The sequence below is a fragment of the Geotrypetes seraphini genome, chromosome 18 (assembly GCF_902459505.1).
Source record: "Geotrypetes seraphini chromosome 18, aGeoSer1.1, whole genome shotgun sequence".
Lineage (NCBI taxonomy): Eukaryota > Metazoa > Chordata > Amphibia > Gymnophiona > Dermophiidae > Geotrypetes > Geotrypetes seraphini.
Window position 1 is genome coordinate 4,911,670 of NC_047101.1, and position 23,491 is coordinate 4,935,160.

At 40.3% G+C, this 23,491-nt stretch overlaps 2 protein-coding genes across 4 annotated transcripts in view; both read left to right on the forward strand.

Moving 5' to 3' along the window:
- Positions 1 to 8,066, forward strand: part of CPEB4 (cytoplasmic polyadenylation element binding protein 4) — a 50,124-nt gene extending 42,058 nt beyond the window's left edge. For both annotated transcript variants that reach the window (XM_033927107.1, XM_033927108.1), the window contains one exon: positions 2,244 to 8,066. In XM_033927107.1, the coding sequence (XP_033782998.1) occupies positions 2,244 to 2,471 (228 nt within the window). In that variant the 3' untranslated portion in view covers positions 2,472 to 8,066. The remainder of the gene's footprint in view (positions 1 to 2,243) is intronic.
- Positions 8,067 to 15,633: 7,567 nt separating this feature from the next.
- NSG2 (neuronal vesicle trafficking associated 2) overlaps positions 15,634 to 23,491 on the forward strand; it is a 38,312-nt gene continuing 30,454 nt past the window's right edge. The window contains exons 1-2 of one of the 2 annotated variants that reach the window (XM_033927523.1): positions 15,649 to 15,751; positions 20,428 to 20,507. The gene's annotated coding sequence lies outside the window, so the exon portion shown is untranslated. Of the gene's footprint in view, positions 15,752 to 20,427; positions 20,508 to 23,491 lie in introns of both variants that reach the window. The other variant, XM_033927524.1, reaches the window with a different exon arrangement.

Sequence of the window (23,491 nt, forward strand, 5' to 3'; positions counted from 1 at the left end):
AGAACCGTGGAGTCTGTTCTGAAAAAATAAAAAATTCTGAGGCTGTGCCGGTCTAAAGGGTTCTTTCCCATTAAAAGTACTGTATTTTACTGTTTTTTTTTCTGTTAACCGGCACTTTAATTCTGGTTAGGTTGCGTCTGGAGCAATGAGCACTTTTGCAAGGGGTAAAGTGCTCATTGTAATCCAGCTGCGAGGCAGGCTGCTGCAAAGGGGAATCCATGTCGGCATCGGGTTCCAGCAGCCAGGGATCCCCTTTTCAAGTACCTCTCGGCCGGCGATGGAGGCGCGTTTTTCGGCCTCCTCTTCTGTTCAGGTCCGAGGAGACTGTTGGAGCTCACGCATGTGATGGACCCCTTGCTTTAGGGGCTCCGCCCTGTTTCCCACTCTTTCCCTAAGCATCAGGATATTCGGGATATTATGCTCGCATAGTGGCAAGTGCCGGTGGTGGACGCGATGGTCTCGGCCATCTTGAAATGGTTTACCGTGCCTGTGGAGGGCGGTTTTGCCTTGAGGGACCCGAAGAACGTAAGTTAGAGTCTCTCCTCAAACAGAATTTTGATGTGACAGCTCTGGCATGTTTTTTGTTGGGCTGTGCGTGTCCTTGACAGTGAGTCTGATAATTGGGACATAGTAGAGCAAGAAGTAGCCAGAATTGAAATGGGTGCTTATTATCTCTCAGATACCTTGTATGATCTCTTGCGTGCTTCTACTAAGCCTATGGCTTTTGGAGTGGCAGCATGCCGTACCTTGTGGCTTTAAGCATGGTCTGTGGATGCAGTGTCCAAAGCTAAGCTGATGAAATTCCCCTTTAGGGGGTCTTTCTTGTTTGGTGAGGATCTGGACAAGTTGGTTCAGACCTTAACAGATTCTAAAGTGCCTCGTTTGCCTGAAGATAGAGCTATGCCACTGGCACAGGGTGGTACTGCTCTTGGGCGTGATTTCTGCGGTCTCTGCCCTGGGTGAGGGGACTCTTCTTTTCAGACCCCTGGGCTTTCCAACACATGCAGTCCTTTCGATGGGCCCGCCGGGGTGCTGTTGTGCCCCCACCAGTTCCCCTGCAGCCTGTCCTGCCCAATGACTCCTTCCTGGTGCTTGCTCTAATTCCGGTAGACGTCCGGCTGCGTGATTTTAATCTACAGTGGGTAGAGCTCATGGCCGATCAGTGAGTACTGGAGGTGATTCGGGACGGTTACGCTCTGGAGTTCGCCCATTCAGTGCCAGATCATTTTTCGCTTCTCCCTATCAGGCAGCATGGGAGGAGCAGTGGTCTTCCTGGTGTTGGGTAGTTGGGAGGAATTTTCTGAGCAGAAACAGTTGCTCAAGTTGGATGTCAGTCGGGTCCTTCACGCTTATGTTCAAAGGAGATCAAGAAGTCAGATCATCTTTGTCCTTCTGGCAGGTCTTCGACAGGGGGATGGTGCTTCCAAGGCTACCATTGCGCACTGGATCATGGAGACTATTGCTTCTGCTTCTTGAGCTGAGTCTTCTCTTGTGCCTTCGGTGGATATTTGGAGGACTGCAGTTTAGTTTTCTCTGCATTCCTTTGTCAGACACTATCATGTGGATGTTAAAGCGCGTTGGGACATGGTATTCGGTAAACGTGTTCTGGCGTCGGCCCTTCGGGGGTCCCACCCTTAATGAGTACTGCTTTGGTACGTCCCATTCGTAAGGATTATATCAGTCTGCCAGGCGCTACAGAAGGAGAAATTAGGTTCTTACCTGCCAATTTTCTTTCTGTTAGCCTGTAGACTGGTTTAGTCTGTCTTTGTGCAGTGATTGCGGGTTTTTGTTTTGCTTTCGTGCAGATTTTGTTTTTTCTGCAGGTTCTAGAATTTTTCTAGGGCTGGGGAGAATTAAGAACAGCGGCTATGGCTCAGCTGGCTTAGCTGTGGGGATATTTTCTATACCAGGGTTTAGTTCTACACATGTTCCAACAGTTGTTTACCAGTGTTTATTGTTTTTACACTCGTGTTTTACTGTTTTCAGTTGAAGCCTTTCCTAGGTTCTGCTTGGCTATTCAGCAGACTGGATTGCAAGAGGGGAAGCTATCCTGATATACAAGTTTGTTCTCAGTCTCCACCTGCTGGTAGCAGTGAGGTATATAACCCATTCATAAGGACTATACCAGTCTACAGGCTAACAGAAAGAAAATTAGCAGGTAAGAACCTAATTTCTCCTTCATCTTTAAATGCTTCATAAATTACAGGAGAATATTACCTTTGTTTGTCTCTTTTTGGTTTTAGGTGGAAGTTAAGCCATATGTTTTGGATGATCAGTTATGTGATGAATGTCAGGGGGCCCGTTGTGGTGGAAAGTTCGCTCCATTTTTCTGTGCTAATGTTACCTGTCTGCAGTATTACTGTGAATATTGCTGGGCTGCTATCCATTCTCGTGCTGGCAGGGAGTTCCACAAGCCCCTGGTAAAGGAAGGAGGTGATCGCCCAAGACATATCTCATTCCGCTGGAACTAACGACTGCTGCAAGGCTCATATGCAGGCATCCCCAAAATAAGTGCACTCTTCTGGTATTCTCAAGCTTGCCTCCCCCAACATCTCTGACATAGCATGTCCTTTTGTAGTAGTCTGTATTTTAATAATAGTATAATGGAAGAATGACCTATAACAGGTATTTTGTAGATTCTGGTGTCATTGGAACTCCTTTTCATATTGATATCATTCTGTTGCATGTGAGTTTCACTCTGACTTTATTTAAACCAAGAGAGCAGAGAGACTTCTTGCAATACTTTCTTCTAAAAGAGGAGAGCAAAAACAAGTATAAAAACAGAGGAAGAGAAATGAAACAAAGTATTTTGTTTGTGATTTAGTTAAAAATTATTAACAAAGAAAAGTACACAAGAAAGTGTATATTAAAATAACCATACACAGCACCACCAGAATAACACTATGGGGTAGTTTCAGGCAGCAGGAAAGTGCATAAATCGCAGTATTCTAGTGATTTACACAGATGGGTACTTGCACATGGAAATGAACTCTTATAGAATACCAACTTGCAGAAAGGAATGTATCATGCTTTTCTATTATGCACTTTGCCAGTGGGTGGAATTTGGGTGGAGAACACATGTAAATAAATGCCTGCAACTGAATATGTGCACATATACCAGCTATAGGCCTGGTTTAAGTGATCACACCTAGATATATATGCATGTTCTCTGCTGCTTCTCTAAAGGAAAGTAGGCGCTTGCTTTTCTTTATAGAATAGGCTTAAAATAAACACCATAATCAGCGCCCTGTTAATAGAACTACAGCCCCCCCCCCCCCCCCAAATCTGTCTAATGTGATACAGTTTTGCCCTGGGAAGATTTCATTTACTATTCTTTTCTTTTTTTCTGTTTACTCAAAAATGAAATTAGTGAGAATTTCCTGTTAGAGTGACAGTGAGCAGATGAGCATGGTTAAGGGAGCATTGTAAATGAGCTACTACTTGGGGTTTAGTTTGCTTTCATTTTCAATGGATTCTGAGAAAAGTAGTTTCAGCATGCCTCCAAAATATAACCCTCAATATAAGAGAATCAAACAATTACTAATCTAGTTAGAGCTTAAAATATTTTAATGAAAATAATTACATTATAAAAGTCCTTTGAAGAATGTAAGCATTGTGTAAAGATACTACTGAAAGGAGAGCACTTGTTTATTTTTTAAAAAGGTAAAAAGAACTAAGTTACGCAGTTATAATCCCTGAGATCCTACCAAAGTTAGAATAATTAGATTGACTAGTAGAAGACTGGCGATTTTCTCTCCTAAGGAACAGATGTATAAATTTTATTTTTGATGTTTATATATCAATATATCTATATCTATCATATATTTTATATATATATATATATATATATATAAAATATGTGTGTGTATATATCCTAATTTACTAACCTCCATCAGGTGTCAGCCTTTGCTCTCCATTTTGACATCTAAAACCTATAGATACCTCAAGGATAATATCTTGATTTTATTAAAGTCCAGTAATCCACTGTAACAATAACAATGGACATAAAAATTGGCTGCTAATTTATTTACTACTTAGTGTTATGTCAGCTTTGTAATCTCTCATCATCTTGTCCAGTAGACAACTCAATAGAAAAAAAAGTTAAGTAGTCTGAAGGCATTTTTTTTGCACCATCTCTTGGAGCTCAAAATATTTGCAAATCTGCATATGTATAGTTTACTCTTCCTATAGAAAACAAGAAACCTTGTTTTGAAAACTTAGCATGGGACAGTGAACAGCAAGTGTCAGATGGGCTAAGCAAATGCAAAAATAAACTGTAGCTCGACGACCATAGCACAGTCCATTCAACTGCTTCATGAGAACACTATTCAGAATGATCAATGGAAGCCCTTGTTAAAGTACACTTGCTTGCTTTCTTCCTCCATGCAAAATAATAACCTTTATGGATGCATCTGTACAGATCTGCATATATGTTATGAGTAAAGTGAAAAGTTAGCAAATGTGAACAGTAACTGAAGACTAGTGAAGAGTTACCAGTTTCTGGATAATATTCACATTATCCAAATTCCCCACTTTGCTCATATATTTTGGATATTCTGATGTGCATTTTCTTAATAATGTCCCTTCCATTTTAAAGCAATTGTGTAGCAGTGTCCCAAATTAAATCCATTTGATGGGTCAGTCTTCTAAACTACCATACCACTACCATCTCAGGCTGTGGGAAACCAAAGACTTGCCTCAGCAGTGTTGATGGTGATATCTCTTTTGTGGCCCACTACAGTTTATTTTTCTCCTTTCAATACAGGCTTTAATGAACTATGCTTTGTAAGTTCCAAAGGTCAAAATGGAGACATTTGCTGTCAAATAGTCCAGTAGAGAAAGGGACCTGCTCTTAACTGAAATTCCTGAGGGCACTGAAGCAAGTGGAGGATGCTCTTCCGTAGCTTGTCAGGGATTTATTTTCTGAAGTACATAATTCTAGCTCAGTGGTTCCCAACCCTGTCCTGGAGGAACACCAGGCCAATTGGGTTTTCAGGCTAGCCCTAATGAATATGCATGAAGCAAATTTGCATGCCTATCACTTCCATCATATGCAAATCTCTCTCATGCATATTCATTAGGGCTAGCCTGAAAACCCGATTGGCCTGGTGTTCCAACAGGACAGGGTTGTGAATCACTGTTCTAGCTGATATGTTAATTCAAAGAATTTATTTTAAACTATTTTGTTTTCAAAATGCTTGTAGGTGGCTTGGAATGTGCTACATTTGCCATTTCTAGCGGTAAACAGGTATGATAACATTACAAGAAAATAACACTGTTTAAGAACTAGCATTGGAAGAAGAATTTTTCCTTTGTACATGACCTGCTGAATTTCGGTACAGTGTTTTTGTAGCTAACTTATTTTGTCATGCACATAATGTATATTTGTTATGCACTACTTTTGTATATCTTGTTTTTCCAACAGTGAGCATTTTTAGGCACACTTTTCACTGACGGATATCTCTTTATGCAATACCTCAATTTTTCATATTGCAGAGAGTAGCTTTTTGTACTTTTATTACTAAGAGATCTTCATATAGTTCATTTTTTAATATAAATAATTTTAATAAATTTTATTTTCTTATATTCTGCTTTTATACATTTCAGTGCTCTGCATACATTTTGAATTATGGATGTTGGGCACTGGTGATGCTCTTTTAGAATCTGCAGAGAAAAGGAAGCATGTTACTTAAACATCTTCATCCAGCACTGGCTATTTGGTGGGTGTTTAATTTTAAGAAGTAGTACTGCTAATGTACAGTTAAAAAAAAAAAAGCATGAAAGCAACAAATTACAGTTTCATTAGCCCCTTAATTACAGTACATAAATGTAGAATAACGAAGAAAATGTTGACTGCTTCTTATTACATTTTTAAACAACAAAAACATACATACACAGTTACAGATGTTTTTGGTAAGTGTTTAGCCATTTTTAAATATTAACTAAATTGATGTTAGGTGTTTGGAGAAAATGTCTACTCTTTTAAGAATTAAATTATTAATAACAAAGTAAAGAGAATGGCCAAGTGCCTGATGTGTAATGTTAGTATGCATGACTAATGTAAGAAAATTGTTATTCTGCTAATATTCACTTGTGGTTGTGTAACAAGCGTTTTTACAAACTGGTAACACTGATATTTACTGGGCAGAAACAGACATGCATTACTCTGAACTTAACATGACTCTTTGATGACATTGACGCTGTCCTGTAACTCAAAGTGAATCCCTCTAGTAGTGCACACTGCTGTGATCATTTCACTCTTAAGAGTGAGTCTTGATTCTTTCTGTTTTAATGAAGAGCTGCCTTTATGTTGGGCACGTAGCAGGCAGAACGGGTGATTTGTCTTCGCTCCTCAGCTTACAATTCCATTTCACATTCTGCCCTTCATTTGTAAATATTATGCCTAAGAGTATAATTAAGACTCTGCATTGGATGGTGTTGCTCCTAACTGGGAATTTTCCCCTTCAGTCTCCCTTTCCTGGGGAAGTATGCACCACTCCGTTTGTGTGATTGTGGCCTCTTGTAGATGTCATTTCATTATACAAATGCACCACTATCCACCAAATGCCAGGCTCTAAACAATAGTTAAAAATTGCACTCTTCAAGTGATATAGAAATGATGTGACTAGATGTGTTGAGTATGTATTTCACTTGATACAGCTTAGGTGAAGGGTGATAAGGACACAGGAGGGAAATAATTGGAGGGTCTGTGATGACACAGTACAAAGGGAAAACAGAACAGACTTGGTGAGCAAAAAGCTCTATCTTCAAACAACTGCTGTGTTACCATGACATGAATCTCCCCTATTGTAGACCAAGCTTTCTTGAGACTGAGCTCATTGTAAGAGGGTTCTGATGTGGTGTATTTCACATGTAGTCTGTGACTTTCAGATTTCATGATGGCAGTGCTTATAAGGTGGAAATGAACTTCAAATATCTCATTTTTGGATGTGTATTTGGCATATAGTTACAGAGTAAATACAGGGTTAGTTTTGCACTGTAAAGTAGTGTTACTGATTATTTTATATGTAATGGAACCCCACTGCCTCATGCTTTGGTGTAGTATACTCTTCTCCATACACAGACCTCTGCAGAACACAAATTAAAACTTGCAGTGATTGAATTTAGCATTTTATAAGGATGCTGTTGGAAAGACTTGATAATTCACCATTTTTATTTTAGTTTTTGTTTTGAAGAGTTAAGCCTTCTGTTAAAAGGTGATTTAAAACTTGAATGTGATAAATTGTGGCAAGTTTAACTTCAAGTTCTTATGTGCAATACTTATTTTTGACTTTTGGAAGATCTTTGCAGTGTAATTCTTTATCATTTTTAATTACAGACATTTAAAAATGTCGGTTTTCTACTGTTCTAGTACTCCTCTTTCTTGCTGGTGTTTCTAAAGAAAAGAATCAGAAATCAAACTTTCTACTAATATAAAACTGAGATTATTTTTAAAAAATGGAATAAAAGAGGTTTTGGTCATTTGCTTTATTTTATTACCTTATTTTAAAGCTACTGTGATTGATAGCATTGTAAGAATTGGGACAATATTGTATTCAGCTGTTTTATTTTTTATATTTTAAAATTTAAATTTAAAATTAGTTTTTATAATTTTCATCAGATTTTTGTTATATTTTTTTGGAAGTGAAACTTTTAACAAGTGGGTGTCTGGTTTTTACTAATCCCTAATTTTTTTCCAATGTATTGCTTATATTATCAGAAGGAAAAGTTATTTATGTCATTTATTAATTGTACTATGTGGCTGAATTTCCATTTAGTTTTTACTGTGTATGGGGAGGTTATAGTATTTATTATAGCATTTTAAATAAAGATAATTCATTTTTTTATTAAAGTCATTTTCACGTTTTAAGTTCATATTTTTGTATGTTCTACTCTAATTAAGTTATGTAACACAAAAGTTCATTTTTTAAAGAGTTAATTTGTTGAAGTGCTAGTGGAAAATTAATGTTATTAAATAGTTTGCAAATGACTATTTATACCAGTATGCATATAATTTTTAAATATTTGTAATGTGAGATGTTGAATGAATAAAACTTTTAACGCAGGATTCTTTTAAATGTTTTTTTTATTGTGAAAGCACTGATATCCCTAATATGCTTTCATTTCATTTTGGGCCTTATTCACTGAAGCACTGCTTCCATTCTGTGTCAATCGGATATGAGCTTAGTGAATCAGGCCTACTATGGGCTCCTTTTACTAAGCCTTTTAGCGCTAAACGCTAAGGCCTGCATGTTAGTCTATGGACACGTTAGCATGTGCGTAGATTTAGCAAACACTAAAACACATAACACACCTTGGTAAAACAGGGGGTATGTATTTTAAATACTAGATACTATGACCCTTATCCCTTGTGTATTTCATTACCATATTCTTCATTGGCAGTGTGCTTTGAAAACAGAGGCAATACATTCAGAGGTTTGCCAGCATTATGCTCCAAGAGATACATGCAAACATAATGGGCTGATTTTATAAAAAGATGTGTATGTGAGAAGTCCAGTAAGATGCTGAGATCCTTGAAGGTTCCTAGGCCAGAAACGCTTTCTTTGATCTTCATATTTTTAGACTGGGCCTCAGCAATGTGGACTAGATATCACAGAATCAGCACTGAGGCTTGTGCCAGTAGCCAGGGTCCTCATCCCTGCAGATGATAGATAAATATGGAATGTGCTGAGCTTTGAGAACAATTTCCTCCTGATGCACACAGCCAACTTTCAGCCTATTCAGCATTCTAGTCTCTGAATTCTGTGCAATTTCCTCGGTATAACCAGTGCTCTTCTTCTGTTAATTGCTCAGTACAGAAGATATTGCATGGAGGGGGTTCCTTCCACAATTTTTTCTTCTAGTCATCATACATTTTCTTTCTTGGTATGGGCTCTACAACACCGTTCTCATTTGGCATAATTCTAAATCTACCAGTATTCTGATCCTCCCAGACTCTCTCTGGTTTTCTTTCTACATTCGGAAGAAATGACTTAAGTTCCATTCAGTCACCTGGATCCACTTATTCCTTGAGTATGCCAGAATAGTTTGAAAAACATTAATGCAAAAGTGGGCTGAAACTGTAGATGCAGCGTAGCCTTTTAAAAAGGACATGCAAATTGAAAGAGATGGCAAGGGTCAGGAGGCCTCAAGTTACGCTAGTATTTTTAGAACAGGATCTGCCAACACAGAGCCTGTTCCAAAATATTTGCAGAAATAAAAGTTTGTGATGGCAGTGTCTATTTCTGAACCATAAAAGTCCAAAATATCAACAGGAGCAAAACAGGCAGATAACACGTGTATGTTCTGAAATAGCAACATACACAGATATATATTAAGAATTTATAAACCACACTATCTCGCAATCCTGCACATACACATTTGCCAACCAATTTAGAAACAAATGTATTTTTCCTTATGCTATCAAAGAGCCTGCTCTTGCTAGTTTTCCTTTGAGGGGAAACAAACCACAGGGGGATTAAGGATGTGACCTCCCCTAACCTTCCAGTGAAGTACTGCTCAATATGAGAATTTTTCTGGAACCTATATGTCCTGTGTAGCAGGTGTAAATCCTGACTCTGATCTATATTGGCATTTTGAAATTAGAAATTCAAATTTACTTTAGTCCTGCCCAGATCATGCCTCCTTGCAAAATGCACATTTTTGAGTTTGATGATGTATAAGACAGGCTTAATCAGGTCAGAATTATTTCATTTAATGAAAATAGGGCTCAAGTAGGGATTTTCATTGTGTCAATGTACTCATTATATTTCAACAGCAAACAAACCTCAAGAAATACAATGGACAGCGTATATGTGACCTTGGCATCTGTTTCCAGTTGTTGGAAAAATTGTGCCCATAGAAAACAATACTGGGAAAGCTCTGATCATGCTTAGCTGAACTAGATTTAACTACATATGTGCCAATGGGGCTGCCTGGCAAAAGATGCCCAAAGAATGAGTCTCCTTATTGACAGCATGAAAAGATCCAGACTGCTTTACAACCTGATTCTCTAAAAACCCTTAACTCTCCCATCCCCTCCCAAGCACAACTTGACAGAATGACTGGTGGCAGAGAGAGTATATAAAAAAAATCCCAGTGATGGCATGGTTGTATCTACTGCTGAAAGATAAGTGGGATTTTGCTGATTTTTTATTTAACCTGAAATTTAATTCTTTGCATACTATGTTCCACTGATTCTATGAAGAATTAGTTCATTTTACAAATGCAGAAAATTGTTCTTAGTTTCTGGTCTCGAAGCTGCATATTTTTTAAAATTCTTAAGAGCAGAAAAAGATAAACCATTAAGGTACAACTTGAGGAAATCCAGTGATTATCCCTTGGGGTAAGCTGCGTGGAATCTATCTTTGGGGGATCCTTCCACATATCTGTTATCTAGATTGGTCACTCTTGGAACCAAGATACTACTTTAGTACAATTTATTTATTTATTTTAAAATTTTCTATACCGTTAAAGCCTAAACAGTTTACATAATATCACATACATAAATTTATAAAACAAAATAAAAAAAACAGAAACATAAATGAATGAACAGGTTCTCAAAATATCAGCAACAGGAAAATTAATTCCGAAAAGGCCTATGCAAACAATTACATACAGAATTTCAAAATGTCTGAAGTCAAGAAGAATCAAAGTCTAGAAAAAGGCATTTACAAATAATTGTGTTTTAAGCAATTTCCTAAATGTGCCTTTTTCACATTTCCGTAATTGCCCCACAAGCGACTTCCACAGTTTCCAATGTGAAAAATGTTTTGTTTTTATGTAACGTAGGCAGGACAAACACACTGAATGATGCAGTTCTAGCAACCCTATTGGTCCTGGAGAAAAAAACTGGAACTGTGTGGTCTCAAAAGCTTAAGCATGTTTCAAGTTTATTTTGGTTTGATATACTGCTTAAGTAAAACAATCCTAAGCGATGTACAGAAAAAACATACTCGTAGTCTAAAAAAATAATCTAAAACATGGGGAACTAACATGGATGAATTAAGAAAACGAGGGGTCAACATAGGATATGAAAGGAAAACAGCAAGGATTACATCATTTCATAAAAACCAAAAGGGAGTCAAGTAAACTGAAATCAGTATCCATATTTAGGTCCCATAAAGAGAGGTTTTGAGGCTTACTTTAATTTGGCAGCATTAGATTCTTGTCTGATATTTTAAGGGAGGGAGTTCCATAATGTGGGTGCCATTACCGAGAAAATGGTTTTGCGTGTCGTACTGTAGACTATCTGGCGGATGGAAGGAATAGCAAGGAGATTTTGTTGTGATGATCAAAGAACCCTAGAAGTTGTGTACAGAATTAGCAGTCTTATCTATGAAAGCTGGTGAGCGATCCGTTTTTACTGGCTCCCAATACAAGCAAGAGTCCACTTCAAATTCTATTGCCTACTATTCAAAGCTTTAAACGGAGACAGCCCAACCTACTGGAACAACCGACTAAACTCAATCCACCTCAACCAGACACAGAACCCACTCACTATTCACACACCCGCCAACCAAAAATGTCAAATGAAGAAAACTATATGACAACCTAATGGCCACCAGAGCAGCAAAACTAGATAGACAACTCACCAATCTGCTGTCTTCCACCACAGATTAGAAAACCTTCAAAAAAGAAACAAAAACCCTACTCTTCAAAAAATACATAAAACCTATTTAACACGACCAGATCCATCCCAAACTTCACCTACTATACTATCTACTCCTTATCAAATCTAAAATGTTCAAATTACCCATTATGTATGACCTAATTTTGCGACAATTCTTATGTAATCTGCCTTGAACCGCAAGGTAATGGCGGAATAGAAATCAGTAATGTAATAATATTGTCCAACCAATGGCCTGCAAATTAAATTGTTCATAAATTATGCTCATAGTATCTTGATTTACTATGTCCCCCCCCCCCTTTCTATAGACAGAGAATGGGAAAAAGACCTTAGTAAATCAAGCTTTATTTTGGACACAGAAGTGAAAGATAGAGGGTAAAGTTATGCAATGACGTGACATTTTCTGTCTTTCTAATGTATTCCTCTAGTTCTGTAGCAACATCTATTTTTTCTGTTTTGTTTTTAAAGCAAGTAAGACTGCCATCTAATGGAATATTTAAGAACAATAACAGCTTAATTCTCTAGTCTTAACATCTACTTTATCTACTTAAGAGTAAGGCCCATACCATGTATACTCAAATATAAAACGAGGTAAACTTTTTCCTCCCCCCTCAAAAAAAAAAAAAAAAAAAGTGACGCGAGTATAAACAGAGATTAGAAATTAGGGTGATCCTGGTGAGCCAGTGTACAAAAAATTGAGAATATCCACTTCTTTGTTCTAGGCTAAGCAGCATAAAATCTGTTTTATTTTTTGGGGATCTTCCCAGATAATTGTGACCTGGATTGGCCACTGCTGGAAACAGGATATTGGGCTTGAGAGACCTTCAGTCTGTCCCAGTATGGCAACTCTTATGTTCTTAATTAAGAGAATAGGCAACAAGATCTGATGTCTCTTTCTATGTATTAAAATTAGTCCAATAAAAAGGATCACCTTATTTAAATTTTCTATTTATTAACGTTTATTAACACAGCTACAGTACTACTTTATTCTAAAGCAAAATAAATATAAATTATTTTTTTACCTTTGCTTGGTTTCTGCTTTCTTCATCTTTTCATCATTCTCTTCCTTCCATCCACTGTCTGCCCTCTCTATGCATCTTCCTTATGGCATCTGCTCTATTTCTATGCCTCTTTCAGAAACTGTCTGCCTCTCCCTCCCATCTCCTCTCCCCCCCCCAACATTGGCCTGGCATCCATCTTCTTCTCTCTGCTCCCCCCATGGTCTGGCATCTGTCTTTTTCCCTTCCATCTCTCCCTCCCTCCCCAGGTGGGTTTTAACATCTCTCTCCTCCCCTCAGATCTGATATCAGTCTCCTCCCATGGTCTAGCATCTCCCTCTCTCTTCCCTGGTCTTCCTTCTCAATTTATTTTCTGCCTCTGTCTAAATTATTTCTTACTATCCAGTCCTCAATTTCCCTCTTTTCATTTTGTCTACCTATAAGCTTGTCACCTCTTTCCCTCACCCCTTCCAATACCTAACTCTATTCTCTTCCCCCATTCCAGCATGTGCCCTTTTATGTTCTCCTTCCAGTATGTGCTCTCTCCTCTCCACTTCCTTCTAGTGTCTGCTCTCCCCTCTCCTCTCCATGCCCTTCCAGCGACTGCTCCCCCTCTCTCCACTTCCATTCAGCATCTGTTCTCTCATTCCCTCCCCCTGTCTTTCATCCAGCATCTGTTGTCATCCCCATTTTCTCTACACAATAAGCCTGAAGCTCAACTCAACCTTTTCCCCTTGTCGGGCCATCTCCCTCCCTTCATCTTCACAGCGCTTTTAAAAACCAAAGTTTTTGCCTTGAGGGCACCAGACATAGCTACCCCGATGCTTCTTCTCTGACATGATGCCCCCTGTGATGAACCTCAAAGCCGCTATCCTCTGTGCATGTAAACTCCCAACGCTCTCCTCCATACACACCCCACTCCCTGACATCATGCTTACCATTAGCACTAGAAACATGCTGCCGCCGTCAATCCTGTATTCTGATCCGGTGCGGGGTCTTGAGCATCTGCACATGCTCCCGCCTTCTCTGAAAATCTCAGAGGGGGGTGGGAGCGTGCAGGCTTTAAGCAGCATCGGATCAAAATACAACATTGATGGCGGCAGCAGGTTTCCAGTGCTAATGGTAAGCGTGATGTCAGGGAGTGGGGTGTGCATGGAAGAGGGCGGCTTCAAGATTCATCACGGGATGGGGGGGGCTGCACCATCGGTTGGGTGGTGGCTCAAATATAAACAGAGACTGTATTTTTTGGCCAAAAAAATCTGTTTATATTCGAGTATATATGACTCCTTAAGTTAGGCGCCTAACTTAAGTTTAAAATGCCATTAAAAATACATATATTGTATTCTAATATGTCCCATATAGCTAAAGCTGTGAAGCTGCTACTCAAATACCACCTATATATAGCTTCCTACTCAAATTTAGCAAAATTATTATATCAGGACCTTCAGCTATTTACTTTTGTCTGATTATAAATGCTAGTTAGCATAGATCCGATGTACATCGTCATTGGCCTGTTTTTTTCTTTTTATTATTTTCTACCTTTTCATAGCTTCTTAATCTCAATTTCAGTCAAAAATATTTTCTTTTTTTAAAATAAATATTAATAATTACTTATCTTTTCAGATATATTCATTTTCTACCAGCATTTTACATGTCCACACAGCAAGCCTTCGACCTAATGCTGTTTCGCCACTCCGGCTGCTACAGGAAGGCATGTTGCTTTACTTTCTTTTTTAAAATCATTTTATTTATGCTTTAACAAATAAATTCACAAGCATCCAACTTGTCTGAGAAATATAGTGAACAAAAAAAAAATTACAAAAGAACAACAATGAAAATAAATAATTTTTTAAAAATAATTATTAGACCACACTGTTGTGAAAGGGAGATTAAAAAAAGAGAGACAAGGAGATCTCTGAAACAGGAAACTTGACTTAGGTGCTCATAGAATTTTGTGTGTACTAAATTGGTCAGCGCACCTTACTAAAAGGACCCCTTTAATTAGGAAACAGGCTTAATGTGTGACATTATCTTTTCCTTATATCAACACTATGCATTCTGGATTAACTTCTTAGTAGCTAGAAAAACTCAGTAGCAAAACAGATGTATTTTATCTCTGCATATCTAAGCAGACATTTGCAAGGGTAGCTTAATAGGAAAGTGGCTGCTAAGCTTTTAACCTCTTGTCTCATATTCAAAAAGAGTTTCCTACTGTTCTTGAGTTGTCTGTGCCACATCAGGGAACACCCAAACTCTTTGCCTATAAAACAGGGCTTGTGAAAAAAAGAAAAAACTGCGTTCAAAGGAGGAGACTCGGTTTCTACTACTGAGCTTTCACCTAACTCTTATGTGTTCTGAAGTGCTGAGGAGGTTTCAGGTTTACTTAATTTCCCGCTGTTTCCTTTTATTCAGCAGCAACAGAAGTGGTTTTTAATCTTTATGCAATTGAGCCTGACCTTTAGTGGTTAGTGAGTTACATTCTTAACCCATTTTCCAAGCCCTGGCTGCCCCTAGAACTCTTCCCCACCATTCAGTCTAAAGCAGCGTTCTTCAACCACCGGTCCACAGAAATTTCCTGCCTGTCCACAGGGCCAGCACATGCATCAGGCCCAAAACAGTGTTCTTCAACTGCCGGTCCATGGTGCGATCGATGCGGCGTTATCTTCAAGCCAGCTCCCTCTTCCTCACTGATTCAGTGCACAAAACCATGGACAGTGGCTCCTACGGGCATCCTGCGCCTGAACCGGAAGCCTTCTCTCTGACGTTGCAACGTCAGCGGGAAGGCTTCCAGATGAGGCACGGGATGTGCAAGATGCAATTAGTACTATTATGGGGGCGGGGTCTGGCCCATGACTTAGCCCAGTGTTCTTCAACTGCCGGTCCACAAAATAATTCTTTTATTTCTGCCGTCCTTAGGTGTAAAAAGGTTGAAAAACACTGGTCTAAAGGACATGTGCAAGAGAACTGCCTGAGCGCTTGCACTTCCGGGCCACCTCCACTGTTCCGGGGCAAATCACGCCCTGGGCTCCTACATTCTATAGGGGCGTCCGAAAGTCAAGCTTCCCCCCTCGGAGACGTGAAACAAACGAAGCTGCCAACGTCTTCGTAGATGGTGGCAACACAGGTTAGAAAGCAAAGTATCCCGGGCTTTTCTTTTTTGCCTTTCAATTCCGCCGCTTGGCCACCCCTCTCCTAGTCCGCGACTTGGGATAGTCCAGATAGCAGACGCCCCGCCCCCGCGCGTAGCCGACGTCAACGTACCGAGGGGCGGAGCTTACGCGTCGTTATCGACGGTCCCTATCGCCGAGGCGTTATTTCTTCTCTTTCTTTCCCTGACGTTTGGGAAAGGAGCGCGACTCCCTCCTCCCGCTATGAAAGTCACACGAAGGGAACCGTTCAGGGCCGTCTACGTCAACCGCTTCGGCGCTCACTGCTGCGGTAGCGTCATCCAATATGGCGGCGGCAGCGAGAGGCAGCGGGCGGGGTTGAAGTCTCTGCGCATGTGCCGCGATCACGCCCGATCCACGTGGGCTGAGGCGGCTTGCCAGGCTGGAAGCAGCAGGGCACAGCTCGGCCGGCAGGGGGCGAGCAGGGGCGGGGGACAAGAGCGGGGGAAGGTAGGAGCCGGGTATGCTCAGAGCAGCACCAGGGAAGAGGAAAGGGAAAAGCAAGGTGAAGGCAAGGCAGAGGTTAGCAAAATGCAGAGGACGACCTGCAAACCAGGAGCAGGGCTTTCATCAGCTCCAGGGACCCCCCTGTTGCAGAGTGCAAAGGGCAAGTGTGCTGCTTCCTGGAGGAAGGGTATGCAGTGTCCAGTGACCATTTACTACAACAAAGGGAAGAAGCATTCCAAATCCTATGAGCAGTACACATATATAACAATCACATTACATATAAAGGATGAGATTCTGAAAATGGAGTCCCAAAAAAAACGAGTGTCGATTGCCATTCTACAAACGCCATGCCTAGTTGGGCGCCGCATATACAATGGACCTTACCGGCAGGATTGGCATCTACTATTGGGGGGTGAGGATTTACACCAACTGAGACCTGGTGTGAATCCTCATGCCTAAATTAGGATCCCTCTGAGTCTACAAAAATAAACGTACCTTTAGTGAATGTCCCTGAAAGGTCCATGCCCCTTCCATGGCTGCTCCTTCTTTTCAGTTCCATGCAAAGAATTTACACGCACATCTGTAGAATACCGCCTAGCGAGATGTGTGTTTGTAAATTCAAATAGTTACCAATTAGCACTGATAATATAACACCCAATTATTGGTGCAGATTGGCTTATTATTCAGTTACATTGTGTGTGCAACTTTGAGCAATACTTATAGAATTTGGGTAAAGTGTAAAACCCTCAACTGTCTATATTCTACCAAAACAGCTAATAATTTCCAGCTGAATTTAGACCATCACAGTCTGTGCCCCCATCCAGAGGAATAGTTGTTTTACTAAACTGTATTACGGTTTTAGTTCATGCTCTCTGTTAGTACATTTGAAATAGAGAGCCACACGGGAACGGGGTCAGTGGTAATCCCACAGGGATCCTCCCCAAGTCTGAGGGAATCCCCTTAGACTCATGGGGATCCTGTGGGGATTGAGGATAGTCCTTGGGGGCTTGCGTGGGAGTGTACCTGGCCAGCCCGCCTGCCTCCATTACCACTTCAATACCGCACCGACAGCAGTTCCTCCTATGCACTGATGAGCTTTCAAAGGTAACCCTTCTTCCCCGTACTCATTGAAACGCTGTCCTTGCTTGGGTTTCCAGACTCTGTTATTTCATGGTTTTCTTCTTATCTTTCCCATCACACCTTAGCGTAAGCTATGGAGGATTCTCCTCCACTGCCTTTCTGCTATCAGTTGGCGTACCTCAGGGATCTGTCCTGGGACCTCCTTCTTTTCTCCATCTACACTTCTTCTCTTGGTGCTCTAATTTTATCCCATGGTTTCCTGTAGTACCTCTATATGCTGACAACTCACAAATCTACCTCTCCACACCTGAAATTTCTATGGGAATCCAGGCCCGAGTCTCAGTCTGCCTCTCTGATGTTGCTACCTGGATGTCTCGCTGCCATCTAAAATTAAACATGGCCAAGACTGAGCTTATCTTTCCTCCTAAACCTGCCTCTACCCTTCTCCCATTCTCTTTAGCGGTGAATAACACTCTCATCCTCCTTGTCTCGTCAGCTCACAACCTCGGGGTCATCTTCAACTCATCGCTCTTCTCCTCTTGTATCCAACAGACTGCCAAAACTTGTCATTTCTTTCTCTATAATATTGCTAAAATCTTTCCTTTCTGAGCACGCTGCCAAAACCCTCATCCACGCCCTTGTCACCTCTTGTCTGGATTATTGCAATGTTCTTCTCACCGGTCTGCTATGCCATATCTCTCCAATCTGTTCAGAACACTGCTGCGCTCCTCATATTCCGCCAGGGTTGTTATACACACATTGCTCCTCTGTTCAGGTCACTTCATTGGCTCCCAGTCTGTCTTGGCATACGATTCAAACTCCTCTTGCTGACGTTCAAGTGTACTCACTGCAGCTCCTCAGTATCTCTCCTCTCTTGTTACCTCCTGTACTCCCCTCCGGAAACTCAACTCATCAGACAAGTCCCTCCTCTCTATACCCTTCTCCTCTACCGCCAACCCCCATCTCTGTCCCTTCTTCCTTGGCGCACCGCATGCTTGGAACAACCTGCCTGGCTCACTGCATCAGGCTTCATCTCTGGCAGTATTCAAAGCCAGATTTATTTGAAGCTACATTTAAATACTCACCTGACTAACACATCTGTCTGTCATTCCCTTATAGTCCCCTACCACCGTTTAGCCCTCCTCTGTGTGTCTGTCATAATTAGCTCTTGTGAGTAGGGACCGTCTCTTGCATCCACAATGTACAACGCTGCGTGCATCTGGTAGCGCTATAGAAATAATAATTTGTTGTTGTACTATACTGCAACAACCATTGAGAGCATTCCAAGTATTTGTCTTTATAGGTCCAGTTACATTAGCACGCGATATTCTGGAGTTAGTGCAGAAGCATTTAGGGGGAAATTCTATGAGAGACACTTAAATAAATAGGCGCCAAAAGTTAATCAGGAAATTGGCATCAATTAGGAGCTCATAATTGAAAAAATTAATTGGATGATAGGCGCCTATCTTCTTAGGTACAATTCTACAAAAGATAGGCACTTATCGCAAGGCGCCTAACTTTTTAGGCGCATGTTTAGGGGCAGAGAAGGATTTAGGTGCTACTAGGTGTGATTCTTTAAATGACGTAGGTGCCATCGACTTGTGCTCAAGTCCTAGCAACTTGAATTCCGAATCTAAAAAGAAATCAGTTATGTACTAGTCCGGAAAGGTCCTCCAGCGTCATTCCCATGGTTGTTTTCAACGAGTCCAGCCATCTGATTGCAGGTCGCCCTCTTCGCCTGGTTCTTTCGATCTTCCCAAACATGATGTCCGGAAAGGTCCTCCAGCGTCATTCCCATGGTTGTTTTCAACGTGTCCAGCCATCGGATTGCAGGTCGCCCTCTTCACCTGGTTCTTTCGATCTTCCCAAACATGATGTCCGGAAAGGTCCTCCAGCGTCATTCCCATGGTTGTTTTCAACGTGTCCAGCCATCTGATTGCAGGTCGCCCTCTTCGCCTGGTTCCTTCGATCTCCCCAAACATGATCTTCTTATCCAAAGATCTTTCTCTTCTGACAGTATTCCCAAAGCAAGACAGTCATAACTTCATCATTTGGGCTTTGAGTGATATAGAATCGATTTGTTAGTTTTTCTGGTGGTCCACAGCACGCATAAGCTCCTTCTCCAGCACCAAAGCTCAAATGAGTCAATCTTTTTTTCAGGTGCCTAAGTTATACGCATTTCTGTAAAAGGCGCCTAAGTGTGATTGACAAGAGATAGGCGCCTATCTTTTTAAACGTCAATTACAGAATTTCCCCCTTAGTGTTTCCAATATACAGTAGGAGATAGTAAGTGGTTCCATGTTAACTGTACATTAGTGCCTGGTATTTGCAGTGCGCAAACCACAAAACACTTTCCATACTCGTTCTCTGTCCATGACATGCCTCCTCACACAAAATGCATTGAACGTGCAGTTTATCACATGCTAAGTGCAAAACTACCGCAAATCCCCTTAATGTGGTTCTGTGCTAGCCGTGTGTTAAGTGCTTAACGTGGTTTAGTTAAAAACCTCTTTTTTTTTTTTTTATCTTTATTTATTAGATTATTCATTACAATATCTTTGTAACAAACATGCATGAATGAACACAAAAAATACAAATGTAAATTCCCTAACGGGAATTAACATAATATAAGGAAACAATTTCAACCATATCCTAGTCCACATTAAAGCTGATCGCCAGTACAAATAAAACATCAAAGCAAATCTTTCTATCTACTATCTAGGAACAGGCAAATGGCTATTATATGTATTATACGTCATCCTCCTAAAATAAACTGAATATTAGGAATTAAACTTTCAACAAAGGTTTCTCTTTGATAAAATCTTCTACCTGGGCTGGATCAAAGAACACATATTTATCATTTCCATATGATATCAGGCATTTACATGGAAATTTTAAGAAGAAAGTAGCTCCGACTGCCAAAACCTTTGGCTTTAGCTGAAGGAACTGTTTCCTCTTAAACTGGGTTTGTCTAGAGACATCTGGAAAAATTATCACCCGTTGACCACAAAAAAAAAAACCTCTTTAAGGGGCTTCGCATTTGACCTCTAGTTAGACATAGCTCACTACAGTATGTGCTTTGCTCACTTTTGCACTATTGTTGTAGGTGTTTTACCTGTGGCCAAGTTCAGCATCTTTGGATTTCCTGCCAGTGGCCCGAGACTTAGAAAAAGAAAACAGAAAAAGGTATTACCACGTGTAATTTGCATTTAGCGAAATGTTATTGGCTCTTAGGGATCATTTTACAACTTGCAGATTCTCAGAAAGATTGGCACGTGAACACACTTACGCCCCCAGTTAAAGGATAACACCTAAGTGTGTCCGTGTGCAACAGCAAAGAGGGTCTTCCCCATGGGAGGGACATGGGCAGGATGAGGCGTTCCAGAAATTTGTGCTCAGTATTATGGAATACCAAAGAAAGTCCTGCACATAAAGCATTTGCTTTTTGCTTGGACATGAGTTTTAAAAATTGCTCTCTATACATTACATACAGGAGTTATGTGAAGAAGTACAAATGTATTTCACTGGTAGTTTGTTTCTCCTGCAGACAATATAATCGTAATCAGTTGCAGTAGCTTTAGTTGAAGAAAATCAGATATTAAAAAAATATATATTATATTCTGCATATCCTACAATTCTATGTGGATTACAAATTATTCAGTTACTCAAGCATTTTTCCATAACTGTCACGGTAGACTCCCACTCTATCTAATGTACCTGGTGCAATTGGGATTAAGTGACTTGCCTAGGGTTACAAGAAGCAGTGTGGGATTTGAACCCGCTACCTCAGGGTACTGAGGCTGTAGCTTTAACCAATGCACCACATACTCCCACAATTGATAAGATCTTCTAATAACATAGAAGTCTTTCAGCCCACATAGGTTCTTTTTTTCAGATACGAAGAGTTCACGTAACATAATAGCATAAAAAATAATGACAAAGACCAAATGGACCATTGTGTGCCTAGTTGAGATTTCTCCATTTTGGCTTGATGCATGTATAAATTTCCATATGCAGTCCAAAAAGGAACCTCTCCCATCTTTTTTGCCTGACTTCTTAATCCTGTTCCTACCACTGCTTTACCCAGCATGCCCAGAATCTGTTATTGTGATGTCCTCCATTACGTTTCCCAGAAGGCCATTTTAGACCTTGCTACCTTCAGCTTTGTTTCTGACAAAACTATAACTTAAACTAACACTCAAATACTAATTTTTGCAATAATACCAACAACCTTCAAGGTCTGATTGCCTTGTGCTGATCAGAGATCAGGCTTTAGCTTCTTCATCTGAAGCTTTGCATCTTTCTTGGAAGTATGAAGTTCTTGCAGGTTACCTTGATGCTTTCTGGGAGGCCTGATGCAATCATATCACAATCACGGTGTTATACTGCAGCTGTTTAGGGTGTATCTGCCACTGTGCAAAGGTTCCCCTTATCTTACAAGCACCATGTTTTCATACCACTGCTTTTTTGAGCTGTAACCTATTCTGTTTTTTAAGAACATAAGAGTTGCTGCTGCTGGGTCAGACCGGTGGTCCATCCTGCCCAGCAGTCCGCTCACGCGGTGGCCCCCAGGTCAAGACCAGTGCTCTGAATGAGTCCAGCCTCACCTGTGTACGTCCCAGTTTAGCAGGAACTTGTGTCCAGCTTAGTCTTGAATCCCTGGAGGGTGTTTTCCCCTACAACAGCCTCTGGAAGAGCGTTCCAGCTCTCCACCACTCTCTGGGTGAAGAAGAACTTCCTTACGTTTGTACGGAATCTATCCCCTCTGTATATAGCCCATAATATTTTAAGTCTTTGATTTTTTTTCCTTTTCTCTCTACCACCTTTTCACTGAAAACATGAAACTGTTTATGTAGTATCAGGGCTGGATTTTTCTTACTCTTTGAGATAAACTTGTATTTATGTTGGTGTGACAGAAAATATTAGTGTTCTAGAAAGCTGGGAATGAATCTAACACTCAGATTGTTCTCTTATTGCTTAAACACCCGGATATGGATGGTTTGCCAGAAATACGTCTGCTTGCTAGCTGCCCAACCATGTAGGCGTTTTCAACTCCTTCATCCTGATCGCTGGCTCTATCTTATTTTAATATATTAACCCAGTGGTTCCCAACCCTGTCCTGGAGGAACACCAGGCCAATTGGGTTTTCAGGCTAGCCCTAATGAATATGCATGAAGCAAATTTGCATGCCTATCACTTCCATCATATGCAAATCTCTCTCATGCATATTCATTAGGGCTAGCCTGAAAACCCGATTGGCCTGGTGTTCCTCCAGGACAGGGTTGGGAATCACTGTATTAACCTGTTATGTTTAAACTAGCACTTCATGTAAAAAGAAAGAAAAGATTGTAACTCTTACCATATAAGATTTGATTTTAAGTCCACAGGCAGTCATAAGGTGTTAAAAGTAATTTCAAGAATGCTTGAAGAAAATGAAAAGCTTAGAACCAGACTGCTCACATGCAGCCAGATATATAATGAAGGTAGGTAATGCAGCAGCGGAGTATTAAAATTTCCAGTTGAGGAGTTTGGTGAATGAGATCATAGTTTGCATATAAACAGGAAAAGCTGCAATTCTTCCAAATGAATGCTGTGAGTCTGATTGACGAAGATTATTTTCCCATTTCTTGTCAATGGGAAAAGTCTTCAGTAAGTCGAAAGTGGAGGAGTCCAGCAATATGAGGCCTTTTGAGAACAGCTGAAGAGATAGCGGAGTAGGATAATTTGTGTGTCACGATTGTTGTGTTTGTTTGTATTATTATGTATGTTTTATTGGGAGCTGCTTAGGCCATAAATAAAATGGCCTGTGCATCAGAGAACTCAAGTTCAAATCCATTGCAACTCCTCATGATCTTGGGCAAATCAGTTCACGCTCCATTAACTCAGCACATCCCAATTTGAATAATACTCTGGCTTGTATTGGGAACCGGTGTCATTTCTGGTTGCTCACATTTTTTCAGATTAAATATCAGACACAGTGCAGAATTTTGGATACTTTTATCACTTTTGGAAATTTTTATAGGAACCTGCTAAGTATGTGATATTGCAATAATCTAGGATATTTAATAAAAGAGATTGCACCAATAGTTGAAACAGATAAGGTTTAAAATAAGAACAAATGGACCTTAACTTCCATAGCATTAAAATTCATTTTCGAACTACTGAATCTT